The sequence below is a fragment of the Periophthalmus magnuspinnatus genome, chromosome 9 (assembly GCF_009829125.3).
Source record: "Periophthalmus magnuspinnatus isolate fPerMag1 chromosome 9, fPerMag1.2.pri, whole genome shotgun sequence".
Classification (NCBI taxonomy): Eukaryota; Metazoa; Chordata; class Actinopteri; order Gobiiformes; family Gobiidae; genus Periophthalmus; species Periophthalmus magnuspinnatus.
Genome location: NC_047134.1, coordinates 30,627,427 through 30,639,607, shown reverse-complemented (window position 1 = coordinate 30,639,607; position 12,181 = coordinate 30,627,427). Strand labels below are relative to the sequence as shown.

The 12,181-nt window shown below is 37.9% G+C and overlaps 1 protein-coding gene across 1 annotated transcript in view; it reads left to right on the top strand.

Annotated features, from left to right (window-relative positions):
- Positions 1-9,993, top strand: part of htra4 (HtrA serine peptidase 4) — a 36,034-nt gene extending 26,041 nt beyond the window's left edge. The window contains exons 4-9 of the mRNA XM_033972602.1: positions 124-318; positions 1,766-1,798; positions 3,599-3,713; positions 4,409-4,466; positions 4,553-4,648; positions 9,822-9,993. Coding sequence (XP_033828493.1) covers positions 124-318; positions 1,766-1,798; positions 3,599-3,713; positions 4,409-4,466; positions 4,553-4,648; positions 9,822-9,993 — 669 coding nt within the window. The remainder of the gene's footprint in view (positions 1-123; positions 319-1,765; positions 1,799-3,598; positions 3,714-4,408; positions 4,467-4,552; positions 4,649-9,821) is intronic.
- The last annotated feature ends 2,188 nt before the right edge of the window (positions 9,994-12,181 follow it).

The following is a 12,181-nucleotide window of genomic DNA, read 5'->3' as shown; positions in this document are numbered from 1 at the left end:
TCTAATCTATATCTAGCTAGAACGTTATAATGTCTCTTTCCAGGCTCTTTCCACTCCATCTGAAATGACAAGTTATATCATTAACACAACCTATCCACCATACCCTCCCCGTCTATCCCTCAGAGCCCCCTGCCCGTGCTGCGCCTGGGCCAGTCCTCAGACCTGCGTCCTGGGGAGTTCGTGGTGGCCGTGGGTTCTCCCTTCTCCCTCCAGAACACAGTGACCACAGGCATCGTCAGCACAGCACAGAGGACCGGACAGGAGCTGGGCTTTAAGGACTCAGACCTGGACTACATACAGACTGACGCCATCATCAACGTGAGCAGCACCAGTCTCTTTGATATTCAAGGACTTATTATGCATTATTTAGGCTTTCATTAATATTCGCTACATTCATTTATTTATTCATGTATTTGTTCATATATTTATTTATTTTTAGTTGTCGCCACAGTAGAAGACAGAAAAATATAAACAAAATTGTAATAATACTAGGGTTTGTAGCAACCAATAATGCGGCTAAAAACATAATAATTTTGGCCAAATGTAATTGTATTTAGCAGATAAAGTAATAACAGGTCAATAACTATGGTGAGCCAATAACATGATTGTTTTGTTGTTTTAATTGTTGTTGACGTCTTGCTGATAATGTAATGTTACTTAAATTATTGGTGGGTTATAACATTATAGCCATCATTTAACAAAGGATTTCTTAATGAAAAAGTAATAACTGCAACCAATAACATACAAAGAACATGTTTTTACTCAAGTCACTTTACGAAGATGTTATATTAGAGTCTATTTTTAGTTTATTTTTAAGTCTATTTTTAAATGATTTTAAGCTATTTATCTATTATCTTGTTTTATTGCATGTACCATTTTCCTTCTGTCCTTTAACTGTGCGGTGCAATACTGGAATTTCCCCACTGTGGGACTAATAAAGGCATATCTTATCTTATCTTATCTTTTTAGTGCTATTTGCTTGACCCCTTCCCTGCCTGGCCAGATTACTTCTCAACATTGATTGGTAGAGGTCTTAAAAATTACATTTGTAAGATTTTTAAGAACTTTAAGATGAAGATGAATCTCAAGTACAAAATTGCTTCATGTCACAGTGCAGCACTTCTTCCGCACTGTGGAGAGAGTTGGAACAAATATTTGCTTGTAGTGAAGTTTATTATCTGCAGCATAAGGGCTCTGTTAGTAGAATACAGCTTGGTCTTTCAAAGCACAGAGGAACTTCACGGATTACAACTTTGAAGCATAAACTGTCTATATAGATGGACATAGTGAGCCTGCAAACCGTCGCACTCCACTTTGAACATGAGCACGATTCTCTTATCTCTGTAACTGTCGCTGCAAGGCTATTAATTCTGATCTCAAAATGTTCGTTTTAACCCAATTTACATAATTCTGTTTTTTTAATTTTCGTATTTTGATCAATTTTGAGCCACATTTCTGGCTCTTTGGTTGCACCCATGGATTTCCAAATATGGATTTGGGTTCCAGATTAGCCACTATAACTGCTATGGATGTTTTCACACTCCCTAAGTCCACTTCTATGTGCAGTTTATGTTTACAGCGAGCAGATACTGTTTTAGCCTCATTTACACTGCTTCACTTCTTCTAAAAAGTAAAAAACTCCAAAGTAGTTCCAAAGCGCCTGAATAATTTATCATATCAGACCTTTAATATCACAACCGTTCACAAACAAACTCACAAAACATTCACAGCCAACTTCACTAATTCTATTTTTTTGTCTTCACAGTATGGCAACTCCGGCGGCCCGCTTGTCAATTTGGTAAGAAGATTTATGTCATATGTCAGAGGGATAATACCATTCATTTGCATTTGGGCTACGGTGTGACAAAGCTGCTTGTTTTATTAATGGCGGTGAAGGCTGGGGTCGTGTTTCTTGTCAGTTCGCGTCTCCGTGGTAACATTTCTTCGCGCTGATTAGAAAGGCCCTTTGCATAGCGGCTGTATTTTCAAATTATCTTCACCGGGCATTTATTTATCAAGCTTGCAGCCCTGAGCATCTGTGAACATCCACTCCTTCGTAATGCGCGGTGAGCTGTGTTTCAGTGTGGAGGCTTGGGCTGTGGGCAGAGGGGCAAAGTTCGTCTGGATAACAAAACAACTGTGAAATATTAAAGTGCAATAATACAACTGTTTAGCGTGCTTATAAATGCTTGTGTGAAGTAGTTGTTAAATCCTTCCTTCGTATTTTGAGTGTATTAATGAAAGATTTTTGGAACGTTCCACAGTGTCTAATCAAAACAATCGATCATGAGCTTGTTCAATTACACGTTTTTTATTGCTTAAAAGAGACGTTGAAATGTAATAAAGCAATAATCTGTATATGAAGACGCATTTAAAGAATTTTTGGATAACTTCTGGTTGTATTTTGTATTTAAATAATAATAGTAGTCTCATTAGGTACAAATTTATTCATTTTATATATTACGAAAATACAGTGGTTCTGAAAGGTAAAAACGACAAAGAAAGTAAAGGATTTGTATATACCAGCACTATAAAAATATGATATTCTGTATTTGGACAGTAATCACAGCTCCTACCACAATAAGTAAGGGATAAAGTGTCATCTGCGTTTGACCCATCCTTCAATAGGGTCACCTGTCTGGAGCAGTGCGTGATGGCAGTACTAGAGCTAGGATTGGAGTAGCCTAACTTAAGTTTTGGGGGTAAAACTGGATTGTATTCAGAGGAAACCCACCCAGACGTCAGAAAAACATGCAAATTGACTTCACAAACTCACTAGAATCTACCTTGACCCTCTCTGCTTGCTGCGTTTGGACCACAGACTGTATATATAAATGGACATACTAGCTAACCTGCTAACTACTGTGCTCCAAATACTGCAGGAAGTGAGCATGGACGTGCTTCCACTTCCATCGACTCTGGCTCCAATTCACTTTCTATTGAAAAACTGTCACCGCTCTCTGTGTAACTGCTGCTGTCACACTCGTCATTTTAATCTTAAATTGTTTGTATTAACCCACTCTACATGATCCTGGTGTTTTTATTTCGCTATTGTGTCCGTAAATCAAGATATGAACATTAATAGCAGACAAATCAGGCGCCTTCTTTCCCAAGGTTGCTCCTGGTAGCGTTGGTAGTTTTGATTGACAGCGCTGCTAAGTGCCTTTCCCCTGCCAAACCAGCGGTGCGGGCGTAAAGGGCGTTATCTTCAACACTCTTACTCCAGATCGGCTCTTTGGTTGCTATGATAGAATTCCACATATGCAACTTGGCTCCAAATTCGGGCGTATATAGGCTGCTATTTAATTATTTAAGAAAAGGGGACTATTTTACTCAGGAAAAACAGCTGAATATAGTGGTTTGTGCATTTGCATATGGGAAAGATGTCCATATTTTTTTCTGAAATTACTGCGTACCCCTCAATGGCTCATAGTTCTATAGATATCAATAGACATGTCCCACCTGACCTGGAAATCAAACCAACTGCTCAGTCGACATGCCACCTTAAGCTTTCACACAACAGCAAGCAGTGTTTTCTTCTTTTCTCGTGTAATATTGTTGTATTCTATTGACAATGTTGAGTGTTTGTGTGTGACAGGACGGAGATGTGATTGGAGTGAACACTTTGAAAGTAGCGGCGGGGATCTCCTTTGCCATCCCGGCAGACAGGATACGCCAATTCCTCACAGAGTCACACATCAGACAGCGCAGTGGTGAGGGATCTGATGAAAACAGCCACTGTATGAATCTATTTTGAATGTGAATGGGTTGTGCTCACATGGCGTCACAACATTCGAGAAGTACATTGTTGAATTTGTTTAGTTTAAAATTGAGCTGGAGGACAGGTCAGAATTGGAATGTGCTGTTTAACTGCCAGATTGCAGATTTGTTGACCTGTTTTATGGTTAATATCTCTGTAATTTCTGGGCCTATCCACATGAAACAAAAACGGGCAGAAAGTGCAACATTTTCTCTGTCAGCGTAAATAAACAAAACTGCTCTAAACATGTGATTTCTGTCAGTTAAAAGGACTTTAAAGGGCCCATATTAACACTATTTTCTGATCTGTTACAATCATCAAAACACACAAACGCTTCTCTCAAAATGAAAACACTCAAAAAAACACCACTCCAGGTAACTTTTTTTGGTTAAATAACAACATTATAACATGGCTTAAAGCTTACAAGAGTCAATTTTGAGTAATATAGACATTTAAAATGATTAATATTGCAAGTTTGTGAACCCAATGCCTAACAAATAATGATTAGGGCTAATATTTGTCAATTTCTATTTAGATATTTCTTTCAAAAACTGTAAATTTCCCATAGAGTTATATAGGTCTGTGTCCACCAACTCAGATTCTACAAAGTGAACTCCACCTAATTATTTGTATGTACTGTAATTATAGGGAATGCTCCGTCAAAAAAGAAGTTCATCGGCGTCCGGATGCTGACGCTCACACCAACGTAAGCAAATTAGGTGTATTATGATTAGCAAAGCACATGTGTTGCCATTATGAAGTGAGTCACTAAATTATATTTGTTTTTTCTAGTCTCGCTGCAGAGCTAAAGAAGAGAGACAGTTCATTTCCAGGTGTTGACTCAGGAGTGTACATTTATGAAGTGATCCCAGGCACAGCTGCAGCCAGGTTAGTCTACAGCCCTCTATATAAACAATTTGCATTTTTTATTTGTTTGTTTGTTCATTTTTGTGTGACCAGACCATAAAGATTGGGGGAAAAAAATGAACTCATATTTGAAGGTATGGTGAAAGCAAAGTCAAATGTTCAAATCACTAAATATATCTATGTAAAGCTAGTAAATAATGCATTTTTGTGGCTTTAATTCCCTTTTAAACATGTTTTTGGTAAATATGGGATTAATAAAAATAAAATAACTAATCAAATAAAATAATATCTACATTTGAAAAACACTCTTAAACACACTAACTCTGCCAATGGAGCCATGTGTTGCTGGTCAAACATAATTTGACGCAGAATGAGTACAGTGATGGTTTATGGTCTTGAAAACTGCACAGGAGAAGCCTGGATTTTTTTACTCTGATGCAACAATCTAGGCAAAATGAAAACCCAGAACATTTCTGAGTGCTCAGAGAAGATGACTTTGGATTAATGGAACAAATGTGAATGAAGCAAAATACAACTCACAAGTTTGTTTTTGATAAGAGGGCAACAATATGACATGGTTAAAAGCTCAAAAAAGTCAAGTTTGTGTATGTGTCCTTTGAGGATCTTGGAAAAATCAACTACAAAAAGGGAAAGAAAAAAGTGTTTTTATTTATTTTTTAAAAAGCACCTCTAATGCCATGTATGCTCCTAAAAAATATGTGTGGATAGATAGACAGACAGACAGACAGACAGACAGACAGACAGACAGACAGACAGACAGATAGACAGATAGATAGATAGATAGATAGATAGATAGATAGATAGATAGATAGATAGATAGATAGATAGATAGATAGATAGATAGATAGATAGATAGATAGATAGATAGATAGATAGATAGATAGATAGATAGATAGATAGATAGATAGTGTACACTTGTAAAATTTGTCCACAGACTTAGTAGCTGTTTTGCATGGTTTAGAGTTGGATGTGTGCATTTTTGTCCATTTCAGGACTGGTGGACAGGTTTGACTTTTAAGAGGGAGAGAAAGACAGACATGCTCACGTCTTTTAAAACAAAAGGAATTCTGGTCGACATCAAACAGATCATAAATAATTAACGATGAAAGTCTACCAGATGGCATGATCCATTGAAGGTGCACTAGGTAACCTTCTTTGATGGGGGTTCATCACATGCTTGTCTCCTTGGAAATGTTTCTGCATTGCCTGAATTGTTCCACAGTATGGCATGAAGCTTATCGACAGTATCTTACATTTATTTAATTGTGTCTATTGCAGAAAGATTCACTGAAATGTCGCAGTGAAGGTTATGGAAGGGTCATGTTACTTATGGTCGAGTAAAGATATCACATTTTTGTAGAAATAAAACCGAAGGGGAGTTAAAATCGTGCAAAAATCATGCAAAAATTGAAAACAGTATAAAATAATATTGCATTTTATTAAATACAATGTTTAACAATAACAATAACACAAGTGTCCATAATGAAAATAAAAATTAGATAAAAAAAACAAAAAAACAAACTATAATAAAATGGGCAAGTAAATAAAAAGTTAAAAATGTATAAAAATCTGGAGGCGTCCAAAGGGTAAAATCGCCCAGGTCAATATCCATTCAGCTTGCTCAAGGGACCTGGCGCACATAAACACAGCAGAGGGGCAGAATAGGGCAAAACAAACGATTCTTTTAAAATACCATACTGTATATAGTGACCCATAAGGCTTGTGGAGCAGGAGGGACATTCACACCCCCAGCAGAGCTTCTCACTCTGCTGTTGCGTTGGAGAGGGGGGTCTTCGTGCTGGCCTGTACATGAGGTCATCCTCGGAGACCCATGTAGGATGTGTTGCTTCCAGACTGCTCTCTTCGGCAGCACCTAACCAGGTAGACACAGGCTAGCACAGCCCAAACAAACTCATCACCTTAAGCAGACTTTGTGAGCCCCATTAGCATTTCTTGGACTTATTATTACACGCCAAACAAGCAGGTCTCTCCACCCTGGCGCTACTGGTGCTTCGCCCTGTGGTGTTCTTCCTCGACCTGCTGCGTGTGGTCCCCCCCACCAACCCAACTCGTTCCTGACAGCCGCATCCAAAGTACCAAGCAGCGCCAGTGCCACTTTATGTTCCCGGTGTGTCTCGTGTCAGCCAGTTGGTAACCAAGAGCAACAGATAGGTGGGTGGGGCAAAACAAATGTTAAAGATGCATGTGATAATACAATGGGGTAAAAGCCACACATAAAATAATAACTGCAAAAGTGAATAACCCTCCCCCCATCTCACAGAAACATGCAAGATTCCTGTGAGCTGCTTGTCTCCATGGAAATAGATAAGTGAATTGCGCCATTAAGGAACATTGGCAAAGCAATAACAACTACCATGTCCCCAGAAGTTAAGTAGTATTCTTATAGTATGGTATTTTGCCTTTACATACAGTGTAAAATCATCTTTGAATTTACTTTACTTACATATTTGCTTGCGTACCTCTTGCATCAGATCTCATTTGAAAGAGAAGATTACCCACAATTCCATCTGTGGGAAGTGACTGTTTCTAAGCAACAGGAACAGAAGTAAAGTAAAATACTCCAAAACTGTTGCCTTGGAATAAATCATTGTTTATACTGTGTGTAGACAACTTCAGTGACTCAAATGGTGAAAAGTTAATTACATTTTGTTAGCTTGCTTTGACAAAGTGACTGCAAAAGACTGAATTGCATTTGCTCTTTCTTTATGTAGACAGGTGTCGTGTACGGGACTGACATTGCACAACAAATCTGACGCATTATATGTATTGTCATTATTGTCACTTTCCATGTTTTAAAACTTACAATAATTGCTATCTTCTCACTTCTCTAATACACAGCTTGTACTGGCAGCAGGGGTGATTATTATTCAATTAACAAGCCCCAGGTAGAATTGGCAACTTTTTTCCAACATGCTAATAGAAGCAGTTGTAATGAACATGATTTGATGGCAGAAATGTTCAAATTTTGAATTATGGACATAAAAACAGCGCAGGAGACTTCTGGACTTTTACCTCTTATGTCACAAAACTGGGAAATTCAAAATCACTTGTTTTTACACCTAAACAAGGATTCATCAAACAAGCACAAATAAAGCAAAACACAACTCTAAGTATACGTTTTAAGAGGGAACAATGTTATAGCATGGTAATAGTTCATACATTTCTCTATAGGCTGCATCACAGGAGCGGTTGGGGGTAGCGCTGACTACACCTATAATCAAACTGGTCGCCCTGCCAGGCCCCGCACCAAGAGTTTGGACCACAGCTCATGTAACGAACATTGCACAACCTGCATTACATAGGGCATCCTTTTTTATATATTCATTGTTATAAAGGCTACAAATCTGTTAGTGTTTTACCCAAGGACACAACAATAGCACATGCACTAAATCAAGGAATTGGACTGCAGACATTTGGGTTGTGTTGTGTGCACCGCTGATAGTACTATTTGTAGCCATGGTGCATTTGAGAAGCCAATTGGTTCAACTATGAGAGCCAAACACACCTCTAAAATAGTTTGCTGTCACTGGATGAAAGCTACATATTTGAATGCAACAAAAGCTTGTGGAAGTAGCATGGCCTTAAATTACAATTCGATTCAATATTATGTTTATATTATTATGTTATTATTATGTTATTATGTTTATTATGTTTATATGTTTAAATATAATATGTCTCAATATTTAACATTAAATGAATACAAACACTTCTGACTTTAGTGTATGTGATCTGCCTGTCTGCACAGCCCCATCACTTTCTCTGAATACCTGCTGTGTAAATGTTAGCTGTGTTAGCATGACTAAGCCCTGATCCTTGAACACGCAGCATTTAGTCTGTCCCGCAGGGTTCGTACCCCCAACCTCTGGACATGAACAAACCTGCCTAAAGGTTACCAGTGTTTGCCTCCACGCTGCAGCTGGAACACTCAACAGATCTGAGGTTTTACTGTGAATGATGGATTGCAAATGTCTAGGAATGTCAGGTTGAATTGATTTTATAATTAATCATTGTTAGAGGTGTCACATCTAAACCTAGAAATAAAATAATATTATTTATGAAAAACAAACATGTTTTTAGGTTTAAGAAGCAAGCAGGGACAAACTGATTGATTTTGTTTATTTATTTATTTTTTTCTTTTTTATAATTTAAAGCACTGTGCCTTTTTTTTTACTTTATTATTTTACCATTTACATTTTTGTTTAATTTACAGTTTACATTGTAAATTACAATATTGATATAAAAGTGCTCAATAAAAGAAATGGGTTTACTGCCTCAAAACAAATTTTTCCAAAGGCACCATGGATGATTGTGTTACATCTTCCATCCATGTTCTTCTACTTTATCTGGGAGTTTAAGCAGTGATGGCTAGCCTCCCCTCACCCCGGACTCCAGCTCCTCTGGGGGAATCTTGAAGTGTTATCAGGCCAGTCAAGAGACATAGTCCCCCCAGCGTATCCTAGGTCATCCCTGGAGCCTCCTTCTGGTGAGACGATGCTTGGAACACCTCCCCAGGAAGACATCCAGGAGACATCTGGAACAGATGCCCTGGCTCCTCTCAATGTGGAGGCGGCAGTGGCTCCTCCTGTGTGACTGAGATCTTCACTATCTCTAAATGAGCTTTTCCTTTCGACTCAGCTCCTTCTTCATCAACTGTCCAATACAAAATGAAAGCCATCAAGACATCATCTGTACCCTTCGACCCCAATCCCCCCCCCTCCCAAATTCTGTCCATAAAAACAATGAACAGAACTGGTGACAAAGGGCAGCCTGTGCGGAGTTCAATATGCACTGGGAACAGGGCTGACTTACTGCCCACAGTGTGAACACAGCCCCTGCTCCGGTCATACAGGGACCGGACAGCCCTTAGCAAAGGGCCCTGGGCCCCATACTCCGGTACCAGTCAGCTGCTTCAGGAGTCAACAAGGCTTGAAGGATTTCATAATAGAAGGTTTTGTCTTGTTTTATCCAAGAAAATATTGATTTTGATGTTTGTTTTAACAAAGCTGGACACACATTAAAACAGTTTTTCAGTATTTTCCTTGTGGATTCATATAAACATGTACAAGTTTTCTTTCATGTTTATGATGCGACAAACTGCAATATTCCTCTCCCATATCTGACCTAGTGCCATGTTTGTTCTGCTCTTCTCCAGGGCTGGGATTCAGAACCAGGATGTGATCGTGTCCATAAACGGGCAGGATGTCCATCGCACACAGGACATGACGGACAAGGTCCAGAACGCTGCTGCTCTGTCTCTCACCATCAGGAGAAAAGAGGAGGAGATCACTTTGTCCATAGTGCCCGAACAAACTGACACAATATGAAACATGTTTTTAAAAGTAAATTCAATTTACTATTAAAATTTTGAGATGTTAAATTTGATCATTATTGTATACGTTTTGGCAAAATAATACGTCAGCCCTTTCATGAGCAATTCTTTTTCAATTTCTTTTTTCTTTTTTTTTTTCCTTACTATTTTTGGTGAGAACATGTTTTTTTATGGCCTAAGATACAAATATTTAAATGATGATAGAATTGTGACCAAAAAAAACAAAAAACAAAACAAGCAAAAAAACTCAAAACCAAACAAGAAAAAACAATATTGTATGTGGAAATAGCTGGTCTATATAACTCAGGATAAATACTTGTGTAAACAGTACTTGATAAAGCTGATGTTATGTTTGTTTGTGGGCATTTTAAGATAACTGGCCAGTAATGTTTAACTTTAGTGGTATGTCATTTACAGTGTTTTATCAGCACATGTTTTGTACAAAACTGTAAATAATAAATAAAGACTTAATTTAGATAGTAAATATGAGTTTTGACTTATCTGAAGTAATTTTTTTTTAGTATACTTCAATTATTATAAGGATATTAAGGTCAGCTAATGAAGAAATCATGAAGAAAGACTGAACTCAACTGAACTGAAGCATAATAAGTTATTAGGGGGCTATTGCACTTCTATGCCAACTGCTAACATATAACATATTTAGATCACCATGTTACCTTTTATTGTCTAAATTACTCATCATTGAAACTACTACAGGCTGAGTGTTGGACAGAATCATACTGCTAACCATAAGGACGATTTGAATAGGGCCTGGAAGAGATCGCTAAATTACTCAGCCTGTCCATATCCTGAGAAAGACTTGTTTGTGTCCTATATATGCTTGAGTATAATTCTTTAATGGTATTATTTTAAGCCAAATTGAGCTTTTAGCCATGTTAGGACACTGCTATCTCTTCAAAAACATACCCGGAGTTCTGTTTTCTTTTATTCACACATATCTGAGTAATCCTTTATTATTAGTCTATTATTAGTCTACATCATTAAAGCTCAACATGCTCTGTTCCACCTTGTGATGTCATGAAGTGGTAGTTTTCAAGTTAACAGCTGCTTTTTTACCTTTTGTTCAATAGAGACGGGCTAATCCAGGGCTGAAAATTATCCAAATGATTCTAGTGAAGGTGTATGGAGTTTGAAAACACAGAGGAGCACTTCTCGTATTACCACCTGACAAGTGTTTTCAGATTGAGAGAAGAACTATGCAGAGTTTGTGTGAATGAAACAGGTATATATGTGATGAGGAAACAACCTTATAACATAGATTAAACACTAGGCCCTAATCTAGGACCTTTAAGTCTTTGTTCATGTTTTATTAAGGCTACTTAACGGTTATTATAAACTGTAACTGTAAATTGTCTTCCGCATTTGACCAACCCTTTTATGGAAGTTATGGCACTTCCCAGATCTTAATACTTTGATTATAGCTTTATTTCTCTCTTTTCTATTCTAAGTAGAGTTCGCAGGTTCCTTGTGGTGAGTTTGCCTGTCTCATTAGCAGGTAGCCAACAGCAGTGTCTGTGAGCTGCACTAAATGAGCTATAGCAAAGAGCACTGAACTGGAGACTATTAAAAATTCCCTTTTTTTAGTTCAAGTCCCTTAGCAAACTACTTCTACATTAGCCCATAAGAAATGCATATATATATATTACGCAACTTGTTTCAAATGTTTTAGAGAGATGAAAATTGACAACATTCACAATCCAGTCAGACGCCAAGAGTGATTTAGAAGAACACCGTGTCCCAGACGTTTAAATTTTTGTCATTTTAAATACAGCTTTTAATAATTATTTACACAATCTGGGAGCCCAATTGATACTTTGCAGTGAGATCACGTTGGAGGTGTTCTACATGTCTACATGTCTATGAGGGAATTTTCAGCAGTTACCATAGTGACGCAATGCATAAATTACCATATACAGTCTTTTGATGGTCTGAAAACTCCAGAAAAATTACAAAATGGATTTTAACGACACAACACATGTTCAGGAGCCTGTGATCAATACGAGTGTTCATAGGCCTGTTTAGGTGTTTGATTTTCAGCTAAAAAGATGAGTGTGACTAACTGAAAACTGCTGGTTCTCTTGTCTCCTGGCTCAGCCCCTCCATCCTCTGGCTCCTGACTTTATCATGATGCCTTCAGGGCTTCGATTTATGCTCCGATACAG